The 23,418-nt window shown below is 40.6% G+C and overlaps 2 protein-coding genes across 3 annotated transcripts in view; both read right to left on the reverse strand.

Annotated features, from left to right (window-relative positions):
* LOC133549125 (FYVE, RhoGEF and PH domain-containing protein 6-like) overlaps window positions 1-897 on the reverse strand; it is a 66,201-nt gene extending 65,304 nt beyond the window's left edge. The window contains exon 1 of one of the 2 annotated variants that reach the window (XM_061894266.1): window positions 712-897. In XM_061894266.1, the coding sequence (XP_061750250.1) occupies window positions 712-724 (13 nt within the window). In that variant the 5' untranslated portion in view covers window positions 725-897. The remainder of the gene's footprint in view (window positions 1-711) is intronic. The other variant, XM_061894267.1, reaches the window with a different exon arrangement.
* A 9,852-nt stretch (window positions 898-10,749) lies between these two features.
* The window catches only part of LOC133548686 (uncharacterized protein C3orf20-like), a 51,162-nt gene continuing 38,493 nt past the window's right edge, over window positions 10,750-23,418 (reverse strand). Inside the window, exons 12-18 of the mRNA XM_061893657.1 lie at window positions 21,420-21,564; window positions 21,091-21,304; window positions 17,585-17,662; window positions 17,139-17,523; window positions 16,928-17,044; window positions 12,591-12,733; window positions 10,750-12,519 (exon numbers count right to left, since the gene is read on the reverse strand). Of these exons, the coding sequence (XP_061749641.1) occupies window positions 12,372-12,519; window positions 12,591-12,733; window positions 16,928-17,044; window positions 17,139-17,523; window positions 17,585-17,662; window positions 21,091-21,304; window positions 21,420-21,564 (1,230 nt within the window). The 3' untranslated portion in view covers window positions 10,750-12,371. The remainder of the gene's footprint in view (window positions 12,520-12,590; window positions 12,734-16,927; window positions 17,045-17,138; window positions 17,524-17,584; window positions 17,663-21,090; window positions 21,305-21,419; window positions 21,565-23,418) is intronic.

A 23,418-nucleotide genomic window follows, 5' to 3' on the forward strand; every position in this document is an offset into this window, starting at 1 on the left:
ACCTGCTATCCCCGTTTAAATAAGAACATCTCATTTCTGTAGGCCTTTAAGGAACTAAAAAAATGTCTAGTTCCCAGAAATTCCAGGAATTTCTCAATTAAAAAATGTTACTACTTCAACAGTTCTTGACCGATTTAAACAATTCCAACACCAATCAATTTAGCTCATTCATGCTCCTAATCATTTTCCAAAAAATCCCATTGAAACGATTGGGACATTTTTTCCAAGTTGCACAACTCCCACATTTTCCAACCTATTCCAACCATTCCAACATCAACACATTCCACTCATCCTGGACATTGAAACCAACACAACACTTTCCCAACTTCCTAACCAAATTCCATTTTTTTTTCCTGGGAATTCAAACTCATCAACTTTCAAACCTTTCTTACATTCAGTTCCATTTCAGCATTCACACGCAATTCCTTCAGCAATTGCCTCTTCTAGTGATGTTATTATGTTACTAAGATTAAAACTAAATAAATAAATCATGACGTCATTGTCGACTAATGAGTCCCCAAAGTGCAACTCTATTGACGTGTATCGGGGTTCTGTTTACAAGCATTAAAACTAGGAAATTGCGAATTAGCGTTGGGTTTTTACTTCAAATAAATTCAAGTCAATAGTTTAGACTTCAACACAATGACATTTAGGGCAGAAAACAAAGAGAAATGAGCAAGAATGAGGACAAACAATCATGGTGTTTCTCACCTGACTTCATCATCGTCGTCGCGTCACTCCGGCAACTTTGAAGGAAAGCGAGGAGCAACCATCACCTTCTTCATGCCCGGGCCGCACTCCTAAGAGTCAACAAGACTTGTCCATCGTGGACTTGACGATTAAAAAAAAAAAAAAAAAAAAAAGAAAGAACGCTGCGAGAAAAGAATGAAGGTGTCGCCGGCTGGCTGGGATTCGTCACCACTGATTTGGACTGCGCGCGCAACCTTCTCACTTATGTGGTGACGGCGACCAGCCACTAGAGGACGCCAGAAACACCGCCGTTGACCCTTCGCTGTATGCCAGTGGTCACCCGTAAGGACAAGATGAGTCGCCCGCTGGCCTGTTCTAAAAATAGCTCAAATAGCAGCACTTACCAGTGAACTGCCTCTATTTTTTACATTTTATTTATTTACTAGCAAGCTGGTCTCGCTTTGCTCGACATTTTTAATTCTAAGAGAGACAAAACTCAAATATCCATCCATCCATCCTCTTCAGCTTATTGGAGGTCAGGTCGCGGGGGCAGCAGCCTAAGCAGGGAAGCCCAGACTTCCCTCTCCCCAGCCACTTCGTCTAGCTCTTCCTGGGGGATCCCGAGGCGTTCCCAGGCCAGCCGGGAGACATAGTCTTCCCAACGTGTCCTGGGTCTTCCCCGTGGCCTCCTACCTCCCTAGGGAAGCGTTCGGGTGGCATCCTGACCAGATGCCCGAGCCACCTCCTCTGGCTCCTCTCAAACTCAAATAGAATTTGAAAATCCAAGAAAAAAATGTAAAAGACTTGATCTTCACTTGTTTAAATAAATTAATTTATTTTTTTTACTTTGCTTCTTATAACTTTCAGAAAGACAATTTTAGAGAAAAAAATACAACCTTGAAAATTATTTTAGGATTTTTAAACACATATACATTTTTACTTTTTAAATTCCTTCCTCTTCTTTACTGACAATTTAAATCAATGTTCAAGTAAATTTATTTTTTTTATTGTAAAGAATAATACATTTTAATTTAATTCTTCATTTTAGCTTCCGTTTTTTCGACGAATAATATTTGGGAAATATTTATTCCAATTTATTAGGATTAAAATTCCCCAAAAATATTCTGGCAAATCTAGAAAATCTTTAAAATATATTTTAAATCTTATTTCAAAGTCTTTTGAATTTCTTTTAAAATTTTTGTTCTGGAAAATCTAGAAGAAATAATGATTTGTCTTTGTCAGAAATATAGCTTGGTCCAATTTGTTATATATTCTAACAAACTGCAGATTGGATTTTAACCTATTTAAAACATGTCATCAAAATTCTAAAATTTATCTTAATCAGGAAAAATTACTAATGATGTTCCATAAATTTTTTTTATTTTTTTTTCCCCAAAATTTGAATCAGCTAGTTTTTCTCTTCTTTTTTTCGGTGGAATTTTGAATTTTAAAGAGTTGAAATTGAAGATAAACTATGTTTAAAAATTTTATTTTCATTTTTTTTTCCTGTTTTCTCCTCTTTTAAACCGTTCAATTGAGTGTTTTTTTTCATCATTTATTCTCTACAAAAAACATCCGTAAAAGGAAAAAAAATGTACGACGGAATGACAGACAGAAATACACATTTTTTTATATGTATATATGTATATATTATATATATATATATATATTTTTATTTTTTTATTTTTATTTTTTTATTTTATTTTTTTTTTTATTAAAGGTAAATTGAGCAAATTGGCTATTTCTGGCAATTTATTTAAGTGTGTATCAAACTGGTAGCCCTTCGCATTAATCAGTACCCAAGAAGTAGCTCTTGGTTTCAAAAAGGTTGCTGACCCCTGCTCTACAATATATAAACTTCGGGTTGATATTATGCCTTTTTTTTGTCAAAGACAACTTAGTTTTTTTTATAATCAAACTGAAATATGCAATATTTCCCCCACTACCCAAAACATTCAGAAAGCAATGTTTGATGTGAAGTAATTACAGCCTTAAAAATATCAATAATGCACGACGCCATTGATTTTAATTAATTAATCTTTTTGAGTAATCAGTGAAAAGATAAATAAAATATAATTAAATATATTTGGGATCCAAAAGGTGCCCCACTCATACAGTGATACATTTTCATTAGTTTTTTTTTTTACCATAGCTCGGTTAGTAGAGTGGCCGTGCCAGCAACTTGAGGGTTCCAGGTTCGATTCCCGCCTCCACCATCCTAGTCACTGTCGTTGTGTCCTTGGGCAAGACACTCTACCCAACTGTTCCCAGTGCCACCCACACTGGTTTAAATGTTACTTAGATATTGGGTTTCACTTTGTAAAGCGCTTTGAGTCACTTGAGAAAAGCGCTATATAAATATAATTCACTTCACTTCACTTAAAGGCCTACTGAAACCCACTACTACCGACCACGCAGTCTGATAGTTTATATATCAATGATGAAATATTAACATTGCAACACATGCCAATACGGCCTTTTTAGTTTACTAAATTACGATTTTAACTTTCCCGGGAGTTTCTTGTTGAAAACGTCGCAGAATGATGACGTGTGACGTCACAGACTGTTAGGAAATATGAGCGCTACGCACACACACAGCTAAAAGTTGTCTGCTTTAACCGCATAATTACACAGTATTTTGAAGATCTGTGTTGCTGAATCTTTTGCAATTTGTTCAGTTAATAAAGAAGAAGTCACAGTAGAAAGATGGAGTTGGGAAGCTTTAGCCTTTAGCCACACAAACACACGGTGATTCCTTGTTTAAAATTCCTGGAGGGGAAATGTTCCTATGGATCAGAGCGCGGTCAAGAGAACATGGATCCCGACCACATGTCAACCAGCAGTTTTCGGTGAGAAAATTGTGGTAAAAAGTCACCACTTACCAGGAGATCAGCTGAGCTTGTGCCGTCCAAACATACTTAAATCAAACACTGGCCTCAAGACACCCGTGGACACACCCTTCCGACTATCAGGTACTATTAAACTCACTACAACACTAGCAACACAATAGAAAGAGAAGGGATTTCCCAGAATTATCCTAGTAAATGTGTCTAAAAACATCGGAATCCTGTTCCAATCGCGTTTTTTTTGTTTTTTTCTAGTCCGTCGCTATCAATATCCTCAAACACGAATCTTTCATCCTCGCTCAAATCAATGGGGAAATTGTCATTTTCTCGGTCCGAATAGCACTTTTTGTTGGAGGCTCCCATTATAAACAATGTGAGGATGTGAGGAGCCCTCACACTTGTGACGTCATCGTCTGCAACTTCCAGTACAGGCAGGGCTTTTTTATTAGCGACCAAAAGTTGCAAACTTTATCGTGGGTGTTCTCTACTAAATCCTTTCAGCAAAAATATGGCAATATGGCGAAATGATCAAGTATGACACTTAGAATGGACCTGCTATCCCTGTTTGAATAAGAAAATCTAATTTCAGTAGGCCTTTGAGTTACAAGATCAACTTCAGATAGATCTGTCGATTTTACGTGTGAACTTTTATTTTTTCTGTTTTTATTGTCTTTTGCCAAAGAAAATAATGTTTTGTATGGCAACCACACAATATATACAATATTTTCCACATTAAACATTTTAAAGTGAAATATTTGAAATAATTGGAGCCTTGAATAGGTCAATAATTCATTATTAGTGTTAGATAGATTTTTCTTTTTTTTTTGCGCAATGGCAAAAAAAAACAGAAAAATTAAGATAGACAAAAGAAAAAAACAGGCAACTTTTTCTTGTTAGATTGCACCTCATTCCAGTTTGTTTAATGTTTTTTTTTTTTTTATGCAATAGCATTTCCGGAAAGTGAAACAATTAGCTGCGGGCCACAAATGACCCCCGGGCCACACTTTGGACACCCCTGCTGTATATAATGTGCATTAAAATACAGCGCAGTAATGATAAAATAGTCATTCATAAAAACACAACTAAAATGTCTGCACAACCAGATAAGGCAATTCCTAGAGGAATTGCGTGTGAATCATTGAAATTAAACAATGGATGTCCGCTAATTTTTTGCAACTTAACGCCAAAAAAACGGAAATGCTGATTATCGGTCCTGCTAGACACCGACCTCTACTTAATAATACAACTTTAACATTTGACAACCAAATAATAAAACAAGGTGACTCGGTAAAAAATCTGGGTATTATCCTCGACTCAACTCTCTCTTTCGAGTCACACATTAAAAGCGTTACTAAAACGGCCTTCTTTCATCTCCGTAATATCACTAAAATTCGCTCCATTTTGTCCACTAAAGACGCTGAGATCATTATCCATGCGTTTGTTACGTCTCGTCTCGATTACTGTAACGTATTATTTTCGGGTCTCCCCATGTCTAGCATTAAAAGATTACAGTTGGTACAAAATGCGGCTGCTAGACTTTTGACAAGAACAAGAAAGTTTGATCACATTACGCCTGTACTGGCTCACCTGCACTGGCTTCCTGTGCACTTAAGATGTGACTTTAAGGTTTTACTACTTACGTATAAAATACTACACGGTCTAGCTCCATCCTATCTAGCCGATTGTATTGTACCATATGTCCCGGCAAGAAATCTGCGTTCAAAAGACTCCGGCTTATTAGTGATTCCCAAAGCCCAAAAAAAGTCTGTGGGCTATAGAGCGTTTTCCGTTCGGGCTCCAGTACTCTGGAATGCCCTCCCGGTAACAGTTCGAGATGCTACCTCAGTAGAAGCATTTAAGTCTCACCTTAAAACTCATTTGTATACTCTAGCCTTTAAATAGACCTCCTTTTTAGACCAGTTGATCTGCCGCTTCTTTTCTTTTTTCTCCTATGTCCCCCCCCGTCCCTTGTGGAGGGGGTCCGGTCCGATGACCATGGATGAAGTACTGGCTGTCCAGAGTCGAGACCCAGGATGGACCACTCGTCGGGACCCAGGATGGACCGCTCGCCTGTGTATCGGTTGGGGCCATCTCTACGCTGCTGATCCGCCTCCGCTTGGGATGGTTTCCTGTGGACGGGACTCTCGCTGCTGTCTTGGATACGCTTTGAACTGAACTCTCGCGGCTGTGTTGGAGACAGTATGGATTGAACTTTCACAGTATCATGTTAGACCCCCTTGACATCCATTGCTTTCGGTCCCCTAGAGGGGGGGGGTGGTTGCCCACATCTGAGGTCCTCTCCAAGGTTTCTCATAGTCAGCATTGTCACTGGCGTCCCACTGGATGTGAATTCTCCCTGCCCACTGGGTGTGAGTTTTCCTTGCCCTTTTGTGGGTTCTTCCGAGGATGTCGTAGTCGTAATGATTTGTGCAGTCCTTTGAGACATTTGTGATTTGGGGCTATATAAATAAACATTGATTGATTGATTGATTGAAGTGAAATTGTTACAATCATTTTATCCCCAAAAACTTTGGTGTGGAAATGAGCTCCTTGCCAGAGGACCAAAAGCTGTTTTTGGAACTACCGAGAAGGCTTGTAAAACTCCACTGTGTAGGATGGGAAGCAACATGAAGGAGTTTATGTTTTCTTTCATGTATTTTAATCATCCATCCATCCCTGGACAAGTCGCCACCTCATCGCAGGGCCCAACACAGATAAACAGACAACATTCACAGTCACTTTCACACACTAGGGGCCGATTTTTGTGTTGCCAATCAACCTATCCCCAGGTGCATGTTTTTGGCGGCTTCCCCGGAGGGAACCCAATCCACACAAAGATATTGTTTTAACCCAAGGACTACAAAGCGGAGAGAAGGCAGGGTCTGCCCAAGTTCCAGACGACCTCTTTTTGAACTGTTTTACGACCTTTTCCGTGAACTGTATACGACCCTCGTCCCTTAGAAACAGCCGTGGCCATGTGGTCAGGGAAGGTCCAAATAAACAGATGTCCAAGCGTCTCTCCTCAAATTGAGCCGAATTTAATCCTGTGTCTTTGCTTAATTCCTTGCTTCTTGTCTTGTTTAATAGATGTCGTCAGTGTTTGAACCTGACAGAATGTAGTATGAATGTAAGACTAGTTTGAATGTCGGAATGGTTTGAATGGCGCTGAACTGAAATGCTAATGGAACGTAGGGACGGATGTGGAAATGGTTTGAATCAGGGGTCTCAGACACGCGGCCCGTGAGACGTTATTTTGTGGCCCCCACCTTAATATAAAGGTTTAATGTTAGTGCGACCCGCAAGTTTTATATGAATGATGCTTGACAGCGTTGTGTGCTGAGCTGAAGGAATTTACCAATCCCGGTGTGGTAAATATTCACTTGCGTGATTCAAGCAGAGAAACGTTTTGCCGCTTTTCCACTAGACCAAAATGTTTTTTTCAACATTCTGGGTTACCTACCCTTGCATTAGTGGAAAAGCGTCAAATGAGTGAAAGCGACAAACGTTGCCATGGAGACGAGGTTTTTTTTTTACGTGCCTGGTGGCACTCACACCGCAACACCTGTCCGTCAGTAATAACAGTCCCCGATAACCTGGACCAATTCAAACCCTTATTTGTTTTTTTTAATTGTTTAATTTACGTTGCCTCACACATTGTTGCTGACTGGAGAAATCAAATTGTAATTGTTATTCAAATGATTGATTTATTTACTTAATTCTCATTTTGTTCATTTATATTTTGATATTATTTTGTGTTGAAAATAAAAATAAAGATATATTTTTTAAGAAATCTTTTCTTGCGGCCCAGCCTCACCCAGACTCTGGATCCAGTGGCCCCCAGGTAAATTGTGTTTGAGACCCATGGTTTTAATGTTGAAATGGTTTAAACCAGGGGCGTCAAACTTGTTTTAGCTCGTGGAGCCGCATGGAGGAAAATCCATTCCCAAGTGTGGGATTTGAACCGAGGATGTCGTTGTGGCTTGACCAGCCCTTTGAGACACTCGTGACTTAGGGCTATATAAATAAACATTGATTGATTGATTAACGTGGACCCCGACTTAAACTAGTTGAAAAACTTATTGGGGTGTTACCCTTTAGTGGTCAATTGTACGGATTATGTACTGTACCGTGCAATCTACTAAAAAAAGTTTCAATCAATCATCCATCCATCCATTTTCTACCGCTTATTCCCTTTCGGGGTCGCGGGGGGCGCTGGCGCCTATGTCAGCTACAATCGGGCGGAAGGCGGGGTACACCCTGGACAAGTCGCCACCTCATCGCAGGGCCAACGCAGATGTTTCAATCAATCAATCAATGGTAAAATCATGGCATGATCAATTAAAAATAAAGACAACTTCCGGGTGGTTTTCTTTGTTTTAATTCGGCCAACATTAGAACAAACGCATTCTGTAAACGTACAAATCAGAAATAATCCTATGGACTAAAACGCTTCAAGTTTGTTGAAAAATCTGAGGAAATTGGTGCAGTTGCAAAAACTCAATGATCTTAGACTTGGTCTTAGGGTACCTACAGAAGCCAGGATTAAAAAGAACCCCACACCATAATTCCTCCTCCACCAAATTTCACACTCGGCACAATGCAGGTCGAAATGTAGCCTTCTCCTGGCAACCTCCAAATTCAGACTGGTCCATCAGATTGCCAGAGAAGGCGTCTCCACTGCTCTAGAGTCCAGTGGTGACGTGCTTTACACCAGTGCATCCCACACTTTGCATTGGACTTGGTGATGTATGGCTTAGATGCAGCTACTCGGCCATGGAAAGCTCATTCCATGAAGCTCTCTGCGTACTGTACGTGGGCTAATTGGACACATGAATTTTGGAGCTCTGTAGCAACTGACTGACGTGCTTTACACCAGTGCATCCCACATTTTGCATTGGACTTGGTTATGTATGACTTAGATGCAGCTGCTTGGCCATGGAAAACTCATTCCATGAAGCTCTCCGCGTACTGTACGTGGGCTAATTGGACACATGAATTTTGGAGCTCTGTAGCAACTGACTGACGTGCTTTACACCAGTGCATCCCACGCTTTGCACTGGACTTGGTGATGTATGCCTTAGATACAGCTGCTCGGCCATGGAAACCCATTCCACGAGGCTCTCTGCGTACTGTACGTGGGCTAATTGGACACATGAATTTTGGAGCTCTGTAGCAACTGACTGACGTGCTTTACACCACCGCATCCCACACTTTGCATGGGACTTGGTGATGTACGGCTTAGATTCAGCTGCTCGGCCATGGAAAACTCATTCCATGAAGCTCTCTGCGTACTGTACGTGGGCTAATTGGACACATGAATTTTGGAGCTCTGTAGCAACTGACTGACGTGCTTTACACCAGTGCATCCCACACTTTGCATTGGACTTGGTGATGTATGGCTTAGATGCAGCTGCTCGGCCATGGAAACCCATTCAACGAAGCTCTCCGCGTACTGTACGTGGGCTAATTGGACACATGAATTTTGGAGCTCTGTAGCAACTGACTGACGTGCTTTACACCACTGCATCCCACGCTTTGCATTTGACTTGGTGATGTATGCCTTAGATGAAGCTGCTCGGCCATGGAAACCCCATTCCACGAAGCTCTCTGCGTACTGTACGTGGGCTAATTGGACACATGAATTTTGGAGATCTGTAGCAACTGACTGACGTGCTTTACACCACTGCATCCCACACTTTGCATTGGACTTGGTTATGTATGGCTTAGATGCAGCTGCTCGGCCATGGAAAACTCATTCCATGAAGCTCTCTGCGTACTGTACGTGGGCTAATTGGACACATGAATTTTGGAGATCTGTAGCAACTGACTGACGTGCTTTACACCACTGCATCCCACACTTTGCATTGGACTTGGTGATGTACGGCTTAGATGCAGCTGCTCGGTCATGGAAAACTCATTCCATGAAGCTCTCTGCGTACTGTACGTGGGCTAATTGGACACATGAATTTTGGAGCTCTGTAGCAACTGACTGACGTGCTTTACACCACTGCATCCCACGCTTTGCATTGGACTTGGTGATGTACGGCTTAGATTCAGCTGCTCGGCCATGGAAAACCCATTCCACGAAGCTCTCTGCGTACTGTACGTGGGCTAATTGGAAGGTCACATGAAGTTTGGAGCTCTGTAGCAACTGATCGTGCAGAAAGTCTTTGCACTATGCGCTTCGGCAACCGCTGCCCCCTCTCTGTCAGTTTACGTGGCCTACCACTTGGTGGCTGAATTGCTGTTGTTCCCCAAAATCTTCCATTTTCTCATAATAAAGCCGACAGTTGACTGGTATATTTTAGGAGCGGGGAAATTTCACGACCGGATTTGTTGCACATATGACAGTTCCACTTTCACAAGTGTTTGTAGAAACAGTCTCCATGCCTAAATGCTTGGTTTTTTGCACATGTGGCGTGGCCAAGCGATTACGACACCTGATTCTGTTCATTTGGATGGGTGGCCAAATACTTTTGGCAATATAGTGTATGTAAATGACAAGTTTGGACCCCGGTGAGGTGAAAATGTCAACACAAGGATCTGCCAATTTGTTTACAATGGTCCAAGTTCCAGTATATAACAGGAACACTTTAGGGTTTTTGGTAAATTTCTGCAAAAAAACTGACCCTAGGGGCCGGTATGGTGTCATTGCGGGACAAAATTTGGCCCCCGGGTTCCCAGGTGAATGTCCCTGTTCTCTATTTTGCACTGTATCGTCATAGAAATGTGTCACTATGAAAATAATACTTCTTTAATACTGTATTGATTTTTTTTCTCAAAATGATGAATAAACACAGTTAGGACTCACCCTGCAGTGTCGGCCGGGGTGAGTTGGCTCCCCGGCAAGCCGCGCTGGCTATCACTCATCAGCTCACGGGAGAGGGCGATGGCGTTATTTCCTTTTCCTTTCCGACTTGTCTTTGTTTCACGCTTGGATGTACTGCGGAGTGATATAAGCAGGCGTGCCATGTTTTGAAGCTGGATTCTTGTTTCTATACTGTCCTTCCGGGACCTTCCATGCAGATACACCATTGGACGTTCCTTCTTTACACAAATCTGATATTTTAATGAAAAAAATGCGGGGGGGAAAAAAAGTGTAATTTCTTTCAAATTAAACCTGACTGTGATAAATTAAACTCCCAAAGAATGCGAATTTCAGTTCTAAACCATAAAACTGTTTGTTGTGCAATGAACGACGTCAAACCTACGATAAATTCACAATCCTTCTCTTTTTATTTTGGGTTTTAATTTACCAGAAAATAACCACGCTTTGCAATGACAAATACAAAACATACAAACCGGTGAAGTTTGTGGTAAATAAAAACAGAATACAACGATTTGCAAATTCTTCTCAACTTATATTCAATTGAATGGACAGCAAAGACAAGATATACAGGCAGGCCAGACTAGTACCCGCACTCTTGGCATCGTTTTGCTGAAATAAGCAGGGGCGTCCATGATAACGTTGCTTGGATGGCGCCGAAAACTATATGTACCTTTCAGCATTAATGGTGCCTTCACAGATGTGTAAGTTACACATGCCTTGGGCACTAATGCACCCCCATACCACCACAGATGCTGGCTTTTCAACTTTGCGCTTAAAACAATCCGAATGGTTCTTTTCCTCTTTGTTCCCGAGGACACGACGTCCGCAGTTTCTCTAAAAAATTCGAAATGTGGACTCGTCAGACCACAGGACATTCTTACACTTTGTATCAGTCTATTTTAGATGAGCTCGAGCCCAGCGAAGCCGGCGGCGTTTCTGGGTGTTGTTGATAAATGGCTTTGGCTCTGCATAATAGAGATTTAACTTGCACTTATAGATGTAGCGACAAACTATAGTTACTGACAGTGGTTTTCTGGAGTGTTCCTGAGCCCATGTGGTGATATCCTTTACACACTGATGTCGCTTTTTGATGCAGTAATGTTACGTGCGGTAATTTCTCCGGATTCTCTGAACCATTTGATGATATTACGGACCGTAGATGGTGAAATCCCTAAATTCCTTGCAATAACTTGTTGGGAAAAAAACCAAAACAAAACTAGGATTTATATCGCGCTTTTCTAAACACTCGAAGCGCTCACAGAGAAGTGGGACCTAACATTCATTCACACCTGGTGGTGGTAAGCTACATCAGTAGCCACAGCTGCTCTGGGGTAGACTGACGGAAATGTTGTCCTAAAACAATTTACTCACGCATCTGTTGACAAAGTGGTGACCCTCGCCCCGTCCTTGTTTGTGAACGACTGAGCATTTCACGGAAGCTGCTTTTATACCCAATCATGGCACCCACCTGTTCCCAATTAGCCTGTTCACCTGTGGGATGTTCCAAATACGTGTTTGATGGGCGTTTTCTGTCTTTTTTGCCACTTGTGCCAGCTTTTTTTAAACAAGTTGCAGGCCTCAAATTTCAAATGAGCTAATATTTGCAAAAAATAAAGTTTTCCAGTTGAAACATTAGATATCTTGTCTTTGCAATCTATTCAATTGAATATAAGTTGAAAACGATTTGCAAATCATTGTATTCTGTTTTTATTTACCATTTACACAACGTCCTAAATTCACTAGTTTTGGGGTTTAAACTGTTAATTCTATGTCCTATTTGCTATTTTTAAAGCCCTTTAAGGAAATGCCAAATGGAGTTGATCTATTATTTGCTGCAAGGCTGAGGAAGTAACACTCAGTCATCAGGGTGGTTGGACGAGAACAGAAAGTGAAACGAAAAGGAGTATCTCATATCTGGACCATCACATCAACACCATCTCTTCCTCCTGAGCGTGGGAAGGGTAATAATTCCCACAGCTGGGACCGATAGAACGCCGCTTGTGATGTCAACTCGTCTCCTTCAGTACGCACGTGTCAGGCGGACACTCCTTCTCCACCAACAGAGTCAAAGCCACGTCGTTCTTCCCCGTCGGCGACGGACAGTCGGCCTTTTTTGTGTCGGGGGGAGCCGCCGTGACCTTTGGCCTTTCGCTGCTAGACAAAAGAGGCCATTTTGTTTGACGTCGAATAAAAAAAAAAAAAAAGACAGAAAAAGATGAACTTACCTGAACTTGTAGTCTGGAGGGAGGCTCACGCCACACCTGTAGTCCTCTCTGGTTCTCAGTATTTGCTTCTGGAGGTCCACGGTGGAGAGGCTGCTACCGCTGGACACGTAGCCCAAAAACATCAGCGTTCCTCGGATGTACATCTGACTCACACATGGAGATGAGCTCATGACTACAATGTACTAAATTATGTCACAATATTGTCTTTCAATATTTGCATTTTTTTTATATATAATATATACATATACATATGTATAATGTAGTAACAGACACCTTCATAAAAATGTGTAATATGTACAATATGCTCACTGCAAGTATATATATACTGTGTATGTATATATATATATATATATACATATATATATATATATATATATATATAATGTTGTAAAAGACACCTACATTATATGTAATATGTACAATATACACACTGCAAGTATATATTTATATAATGTAGTAACGGACACCTTCATAACAATATGTTGTATACACACTGCAAGTATATATATATATATATATATATATATATATATATATATATATATATATATATATATATATATATGTTGTAAAAGATATATATATATATATATATACAATGTAGTACCAGACACTTTCATAACAATATGTTGTATACACACTGCAAGAATATATGTATGTACATACTGTATATATATATATATATATATATATATATATATATATATATATATATATATATATGTTGTAAAAGACACCTACATAATATGTAATATGTACAATATACACACATCAAGTATATATATATATAATGTAGTAACAGACACTTTCATAACAATATGTTATATACAGACTGAAGTGAGGTGAATTATATTTATATAGCGCTTTTTTCTCTCGTGACTCAAAGCGCTTCACATAGTGAAACCTAATATCTAATTTTTACATTTAAACCAGTGTGAGTGGCAATGGGAGCAGGTGGGTAAAGTGTCTTGCCCAAGGACACAACGGCAGTGACTAGGATGGCGGAAGCGGGGATCGAACCTGCAACCCTCAAGTTGCTGGCACGGCCGCTCTACCAACCGAGCTATACCGCCCACTGCAAGTATATATATATATACATATATATATATATATATATATATATATATATATATATATATATGAAAGACACCCACATAATATGTAATATGTACAATATACACACTGCAAGTATATATGTATATAATGTAGTAACAGACACTTTCATAACAATATGTTATATACACACTGCAAGTATATATACATATATATATATATATATATATATATATATATACACACATATATATGTTGTAAAAGACACCTACATAATATGTAATATGTACAATATACATATATAATGTAGTAATGGACACTTTCATAACAATATGTTATATACACACTGCAAGTATATATACATATATATATATATATATATATATATATATATATATACACACATATATATGTTGTAAAAGACACCTACATAATATGTAATATGTACAATATACATATATAATGTAGTAATGGACACTTTCATAACAATATGTAATATGTACAATATACCGGTACTCACTGCAAGTATATATATAATGTAGTAACAGTTACCTTCATAACAATATGTAGTATGTGCGATATACACACTGTAAGTATAAATATTATGCAGTAACAGACACTTTCATAACAATGTTATATACGCACTGCAAGTATATAAATATATATATATATATATATATATATAATGTTGTTAAAGACACATACATAATATGTATGTAATATGCACAATATACACATTGCAAGTATATATGTATATAATGTAGTAATGGACACCTTCATAACAATATTTGATATGTACAATATACACACTAAAATACCACAACGGAGACCCCTGACTGTTGAACAACTTAAGCTGTACATCAAGCAAGAATGGGAACTAAATCCACTTCATAAATGTGTCTCCTCAGTTCGTAAACATTTTACTGAGTGTAGTTAAAAGGAAAGGCCATGTAACACAGTGGTAAAAATGCCCTTGTGACAACTTTTTTGCAATGTGTCGCTGCAATTGAATTCTAAAAAAAAAAAAAAAAAGAAGTTTCTCAGTTGGAACATTAAATATCTTTTCTTTGCAGTCTATTCAATTGGGAAAAAAAAGATTTGCAAATAATTGTATTCTGTTTTTCTTTACCATTTACACAACGTGCCAACTTCACTGGTTTTGGGTTTTGTAGATAGTATAGTATTGTATATATATTAAGGGTGTGGGGAAAAATCAAATTGAATACGAACCGAATCAAATACGAATCGATTCGAATTCGTTGAGAAATTCAGAATCGATTCCCATTTTTAAAAAATCGTTTTTTGTTTTTTTAATTATTATTATTATATATATATATATATTTCTTTTTTTATCAATCCAACAAACCACTACACAGCAATACCATAACAATGCAATCCAATTCCCAAACCAAACCTGACCCAGCAACACTCAGAACTGCAATAAACAGAGCAATTGAGACGAGACACAAACACGACACAGAACAAACCAAAAGTAGTGAAACAAAAATGAATATTATCAACAACAGTATCAATATTAGTTATAATTTCAGCATAGCAGTGATTAAAAATCCCTCATTGACATTATCATTAGACATTTATAAAAAATAAAAAAAGAATAGTGTCACAGTGGCTAACACTTGCATCGTATCTCATAAGCTTGACAACACACTGTGTCCAATGTTTTCACAAAGATAAAATAATTCATATTTTTGGTTCGTTTAAGGGTTAAAACAAATGTACATTATTGCAATCAGTTGATAAAACATTGTCCTTTACAATTATAAACGCTATTTTTTTTTTCAATCTACTACTCTGCTAGCATGTCAGCAGACTGGGGTAGATCCTGCTGAAATCCTATGTATTGAATGAATACAGAATCGTTTTCAATCGGAAAAATATCGTTTTGGAATCGAGAATCGCGTTGAATCGAAAAAAATCGATATATTATTGAATCGCGACCCCAAGAATCGAAATTGAATCGAATCGTGGGACAACCAAAGATTCGCAGCCCTTTATATATATATACATATATATATATATATATACACACACATACATAGTGGCGTCGCAGACCACCTCTTTTGTACCCCTTATCACGAGATCACGCCGTAACGCAGGGGTGTCCACACTTTTTCTGCAGGCGAGCTACTTTTCAATTGACCAACTCGAGGGGATCTACCTCATTTATATATATCATTTATATTTATTTATTTATGAAAGAGACATTTTTGTAAACATGTGTTTAATGATAATACAAGCATGTGTAACACATATAGATGTCTTTCTTTCACAAAGACAAGAATATAAGTTGGTGTATTACCTGATTCTGATGACTTGCATTGATTGGAATCAGACAGTAATGATGATAACGCCCACATTTTCAAATGGAGGAGAAAAAAAGTTGTCCTTTCTGTACAATACCACGTGAAAGTGGTTGGTTTTTGGCATCTAATTCATCCAGCTTCCATACACTTTACAAGAAAAACATTGGCGGCAAATTCCGTAGCTTGCTTGATTGACATTCACGGCACCCGAGGGTCTTGTGAGATGACGCTGGCTGCTGCCAGTTCATTATTATGAAAAAATTACAGAGAGGAAGGCGAGAAACACTTTCTATTTCAACAGACTTTCGCGCCGTCCCTTCCGTCAAAACTCTAAAGGCCGACTGCACATTTCCTATCTTCACAATAAAAGCCCTGATTCATGCTAACAAAATAAGAGTCTCGGAAAGCTGGCGTGCACAAGTGATGTGCACGGCAGCTTTCTGAGGGATCGCTTGTGCACGCCAGTTTTCCGAGACTCTGTATTTAGTTAGCGCAGGCAGCATGAAGCAGGGCTTTTATTGTGAAGATAGGAAATGTGCAGTCGGCCTTTAGAGTTTTGACGGAAGGTACGGCGCGAGAGTCTGTTGAAATAAAAAATGTTTCTCGCCTTCCTCTCGGTCATATTTTAATAATAATGATCTTGCAGCAGCCAGCGTCATCTCACAAGACCCTCCGGTACCGTGAATGTCATTTAAGTGACGTCTTGGTGAAGATTGATGATCACTCATTTTTGGTCTATTTTTTTTAAAAGCCTGGCTGGAAATCGACTGACACCCCCTCCACGGTCGACTGGTAGCTCGCGATCGACGTAATGGGCACCCCTGCCGTAACGCATCTAGTGGAAACCTGGTCTTATGTAGAAATGTTCTGCATTCATGAACCCTGTTCAAGAACCAAGGACGTTGGTCCTACAAGGTTCCGCCGTCCTAAAAGATATGGCAGTGTGTGTGGAGTACCTACCAGGATCATGCCGGCGGCGACGTTGTTGCGATGCTGCAGCAGGATGTTGTCTATGGGACAGCCCAGCGCTCCCGTTGACACTTCGTACCTCACCAGGCGAAAGGAGTCCATCTGGCACTGAACAGGACAACGGCGGTCACACGTCTCGCACTGCACGCCGTGCTCTTGTATGGGTTCTAGGTGTACCTAATGAAGTGTCCAGCATGGTCACCTGAGTGCACGGCATCGCCCTGTTCCTGTTGCTGCGCCGGTACAGCCGCTGCATGGCGTCCCTCGCCATGGCGTCCTTCTCCCCGGGCTCCTCCCAGTTGACGGGCAGCGTCACGTAGACGACCAGGATCTGCTGGCTGTGCTTGGGCTGGCCCATGATGAAGGCGTCGTACTCGGCGTCCGTCAGCACGGGCATCAGCGCCGGGCTGCAGCAGCAGCGCCGGACGGGCGCCGGCTCCTTTGGCTCCCCGGGGTCCCTGAGAAGGGCGGCCCTCAGCAGCAGGGGGCACACGGTGAGGGGCACAGAGGAGGGGAGGCAGGACGGGGCCGGGCACAGAGGCAGGGCGGCCAGGCGTGGATCTGGAACGCCTGGGAGTATCACTGACCTGGCAAGATGTCGTCCAGTCAGCGGGAGATGCAAACATTGATGAGACGCCAAGGTCTTACCCTTGTTTGATGTTTCCATGGATACGGAGAGCTCCGATTTGTGTGACTTTATACTCCCGTACGTGCTTTACAGGCCCCCTAAAGACATGCATATTGAGGCATTTTAGTAATAAAGTAGTTCAAATTCTGAACAAATAAATACAAAAGATCTCCATCAGAATGAAAATCAAAAAAACAGTGAGGTTGACGCGTTGTGTAAATGGTAAATAAAACAGAATACAATGATTTGCAAACCCTTTTTTAACTTATATTCAAATAAATAGACCGCAAAGACAAGATACTTAACGTTCTAACTGGAAAGTGTTGTTGTTTTTTGCAAATATTAGCTCATTTGGAATTTGATGCCTGCAACATGTTTCAAGAAAGCTGGCACAAGTGGCAAAAAAGACAGAGAAAGTTGAGGGGATGCTCATCAAACACTTATTTTGAATCTCCCACAGGCGGACGGGCTAATTGGGAACAGGTGGGTGCCATGATTGGGTATAAAAGCAGCTTACATGAAATGCTCGGTCGTTCACCAACAAGGACGGGGCGATGGTCACCACTTTGTGAACAAATGCGTGAGCAAATTGTTTAAGAACAACAAGGAATTTAAGGATTTCACCAGCTACGGTCCGTAATATCATCAAAAGGTGCAGGGAATCTGGAGAAATCGCTGTACGTAAGCGATGATATTACGGACCATTGATCCCTCAGGCGGTACCGCATCAAAAACAGACAACAGTGTGTAAAGGATGTTACCACATGGGCTCAGGAACACTCCAGAAAACCACCGTTAGTAACTACAATTGGCCGCTACATCTGTAAGTGCAAGTTAAAACTCTACCAGGCAAAACGAAACCCATTTATCAACAACACCCAGAAACGCCACCGGCTTCGCTGGGCCTAAGCTCTTCTAAGATGGACCGATGCAAAGTGGAAAAGTGTTCTGTGGTCTGACGAGTCTACATTTCAAATTGTTTTTGGAATGTGTGGGCGTTGTGTCTCCCATAACTAAATAATTCACAAACAAGGATATGGTGAAGGTCACCACTTTATAAGCAAATTGTCGAACAGTTTTAGAACAACATTTCTTAACGAGCTATTGCAAGGAATTTAGGGATTTTACCATCTACGGTCCGTAAAATCATCAAAAGGTTCAGAGAATCTGGAGAAATCACTGCACATAAGCGATGATATTACGGACCTTTGATCCCTCAGGCGGTACCGCATCAAAAACAGACATCAGTGTGTAAAGGATGTCACCACATGGGCTCAGGAACACTCCAGAAAACCACCGTCAGTAACTACAGTTGGTCGCTACATCTGTAAGTGCAAGTTAAAACTCTCCTAGGCAAAGCGGAAACTATTTATCAACAACACCCAGAAACGCCGTCGGCTTGGCTGGGCCCGAGCTCATCTCAGATGGACCGATGCAAAGTGGAAAAGTGTTCTGTGGTCTGACGAGTCTATATTTCAAATAGTTTTTGGAATCTGTGGGCATTGTGTCTCCCATAACTAAATAATTCACAAACAAGGATATGGTGAAGGTCACCACTTTGTAAGCAAATTGTCGAACAGTTTTAGAACAACATTTCTTAACGAGCTATTGCAAGGAATTTAGGGATTTTACCATCTACGGTCCGTAAAATCATCAAAAGGTTCAGAGAATCTGGAGAAATCACTGCACATAAGCGATGATATTACGGACCTTTGGTCCCTCAGGCAGTACCGCATCAAAAACCGACATCAGTGTGTAAAGAATGTCACCACATGGGCTCAAGAACACTCCAGAAAACCACAGTCAGTAACTACAGTTGGTCGCTACATCTGTAAGTGCAAGTTAAAACTCTCCTAGGCAAAGCGAAAACTATTTATCAACAACACCCAGAAATGCCGCCGGCTTCGCTGGGCCCGAGCTCATCTCAGATGGACCGATGCAAAGTAGAAAAGTGTTCTGTGGTCTGTCAAGTCTACATTTCAAATTGTTTTTGGAATCTGTGGGCATTGTGTCTCCCATAACTAAATAATTCACAAACAAGGATATGGTGAAGGTCACCACTTTGTAAGCAAATTGTCGAACAGTTTTAGAACAACATTTCCTAATGAGCCATTGCAAGGAATTTAGGGATTTTACCATCTACGGTCCGTAAAATCATCAAAATGTTCAGAGAATCTGGAGAAATCACTGCACATAAGCGATGATATTACGGACCTTTGGTCCCTCAGGCAGTACTGCATCAAAAACCGACATCAGTGTGTAAAGGATGTCACCACACTGGCTCAAGAACACTCCAGAAAACCACAGTCAGTAACTACAGTTGGTCACTACATCTGTAAGTGCAAGTTAAAACGCTCCTAGGCAAAGCGGAAACTATTTATCAACAACACCCAGAAACGCCGTCGGCTTCGCTGAGCCCGAGCTCATCTCAGATGGACCGATGCAAAGTGGAAAAGTGTTCTGTGGTCTGACGAGTCTACATTTCAAATTGTTTTTGGAAACTGTGGACGTCGTGTCTTCCGTAACAAAGAGAAAAAGAACCATCTGGATTGTTCAGGGCGCAAAGTTGAAAAGCCAGCATCTGTGATGGTATGGGGGTGTAGTAGTGAGTGACTTACACATCTGTGAAGGCACCATTACTCAGTGGCTTAGATCGGTAGGTTGTGAGTTCAAACCCCGGCCGAGTCATACCAAAGACTATAAAAGAAATGGGACACATTGCCTCCCTGCTTGGCACTCAACATCAAGGGTTGAAATTGGGGGTTAAATCACCATAAATGCCCACCGCTCCCCTCACTTCCCAGGGGGTGATCAAGGGGACGTGTCAAATGCAGAGGACAAATTTCACCACACCTAGTGTGTGTGTGACAATCATTGGTACTTTTACTTTTAACTTAATACTGAAAGGTACAAACAGGTTTTGGAGCAACATATGTTGCCATCCAAGCAACGTTATGATGGACGCCCCTGCTTATTTCAGCAAGACGATGCCAAGCCACATGTTACAACAGCGTGGCTTCATAGTAAAAGAGTGCGGGTACTAGACTTGCCTGCCTGTAGTCCAGACCTGTCTCCCATTGAAGCCTAAAATACCACAACGGAGACCCCGGACTCAAGCAAGAATGGGAAATAATTCCACTTGAAAAGCTTCGAAAATGTGTCTCCTCAGTTCCCAAAGTGTTGTTAAAAGGAAAGGCCATGTAACACAGTGGTAAAAAAAAAAATTTTGCATTATGTTGTTGCCATTAAATTCTAAGTTAATGATTATTTGCAAAAAAAAAAAAAGTTTCTCAGTGTAAACATTAAATATCTTGTCTTTGCAGTCTATTCAATAGAATATAAGTTGAAAAAGATTTGCAAATCATTGTATTCTGTTGTTATTTACCATTTACACAACGTGCCGACATCACTGCTTTTGGGTTTTTTATAAATGAGCGACTGAAAAAATGTGCATCATCAAGCAATTTTTTACATGGTTTTAGTATTATCGCAAAACGTGCTCCCCCTGAACTCACAACGAACACACCTCGCGTTCTTCGAAGTGGATTCTCGAATCCGCGGCTTTAGTCTTTGTTTGGGCTTCTGTTTGGGCTTGGCCGCCTGGGGCTGTGCACTGACCACCGCTTTGGGCTCGGCGGGCTTCTTCTTCCCCGTGGATTTCTTCGCAGGCGCCGCGGACGGACGCTTTTTCCGCTTCGCCTTGGACGAGGTCTTTCGCTTTTTCTTACGCCGCTTGATGCCTGCCAGACAGAACCACACTTAGCTGATACCTAGAAAATAGCCATGGATGCTATTTGTATTGTTTTGGCGCCGGGTGTCCCTGATGAAGTGGACAGATTCATGAGTGACAGCTACCGGTGGCCACTTGGTAAAATTTCAGCCAAGCGTCCTGGAGGTCTCGGGCTTTCTGGTGGATTTTCGTCAGCTCGCTCAGCACGAGGCATTCTTTCCTCCATCGCCCTGGCATCCCTTCGCCATCCAGGAGTGACAGGCCGGCCTCCTGCGGTGAGAGCAGAGACGAGAGTTTGAACAGTCCCATCAGAATGATATATTTTTTGTCCCCACAGCAGTGTTTTTCAACCTTTTTTGAGCCGAGGCTCATTTTTGGCGTTGAAAAAAATCCGCAGGCACACCACCAGCAGAAATCATTGGAATGCCACCTACTGATTTTACTTTGGATTAGTGGGGAAAAATACTTTGTTTGTTCAAGTAAGTTTTTTTGTTTGAGGACAAACATGCCACAAACCTTCCGAATTGTTAGAAAGCCCACTTGTTTGTGTGTATGCTTCATTGATTTGGTGAACATCGTTTTGTCCTACTATTGTCGGCGGTTCTTGAACTCACCATAAGAACCTCTTCTTTGAACTGTTTTACGACTTTTTCTGTGAACTGTTTACGACCCCGTCCCTTTGGAAGCGGCATGTGGTCAGAGAAAGTCCAAATAAATGAGGAGGCATACATTCTTTCGCTGTAAGAGGTTACAGGTCGACACGTTTCTCCTCAAATTGAGCAAAATTGAATTCTGTCTCTGTTTGATTCTTTGCTTCTTGTCCCGTTAAATAGATGTCATCAGTGTTTGAACCTGACAATAGACATATGAACTTTGGTGAAGAACACCATATGTGTACGGTATTCTCAATTACTTTGTGGTCGTCATCTGCTCCACACAGTAAGTCTTTGCTGTAGTCCAGCATTCTGTTTTTGTTTACTTTGCAGCCAGTTAAATTTTAGTTTCGTTTTGCGTAGCCATCCCTAAGCTTCAAAGCCTTTTCTTAGCGTCCCTTGTCTTTTGTTTCTTTTTTGGTTTAAGCGTTCGATACCTTTTTTACCTGCACTCTGCCTCCCGCTGTCGTCTGCATATTGTGATGACGACAAACCATGTTACCGACATCTACAAAGCAATTAGCTACCTACTGCCACCAACTGATTACATAGGTAATTTAGATTGGGGGGAAAAAATACTTTTTTATTTAGTATGTTTTTTGGTTTGAGAACAAACATGACACAATTGTTAGAAAGCCCACTGTTTAATATATTTGTGTGTATGCTTCATTGATTTGGTGAACATCGTTTTGTCCTACTATTGTCGGCGGTTCTTGAACTCACCATACGAACCTCTTCTTTGAACTGTTTTACGGCCTTTTCTGTGAACTGTTTACGACCCCGTCCCTTTGGAAGCGGCTGTTGACATGTGGTCAGAGAAAGTCCAAATAAAGGAGGAGGCATACATTCTTTCACCAGAGCGCGGGTGACACTGTAAGAGGTTACAGGTCGACACGTTTCTCCTCAAATTGAGCAAAATTGAATTCTGTCTCTGTTTGATTCTTCGCTTCTTGTCCCGTTAAATAGATGTCATCAGTGTTTGAACCTGACAATAGACATATGAACTTTGGTGAAGAACACCATATGTGTACGGTATTCTCAAAGTATACAATTACTTTGTGGTCGTCATCTGCTCCACACAGTAAGTCTTTGCTGTAGTCCAGCATTCTGTTTTTGTTTACTTTGCAGCCAGTTAAATTTTAGTTTCGTTTTGCGTAGCCATCCCTAAGCTTCAAAGCCTTTTCTTAGCGTCCCTTGTCTTTTGTTTCTTTTTTGGTTTAAGCGTTCGATACCTTTTTTACCTGCACTCTGCCTCCCGCTGTCGTCTGCATATTCTGATGACGACAAACCATGTTACCGACATCTACAAAGCAATTAGCTACCTACTGCCACCAACTGATTACATAGGTAATTTAGATTGGGGGGAAAAAATACTTTTTTATTTAGTATGTTTTTTTGTTTGAGGACAAACATGACACAATTGTTAGAAAGCCCACTGTTTAATATATTTGTGTGTATGCTTCATTGATTT

This window comes from Nerophis ophidion, linkage group LG03, assembly GCF_033978795.1.
Source record: "Nerophis ophidion isolate RoL-2023_Sa linkage group LG03, RoL_Noph_v1.0, whole genome shotgun sequence".
NCBI lineage: Eukaryota > Metazoa > Chordata > Actinopteri > Syngnathiformes > Syngnathidae > Nerophis > Nerophis ophidion.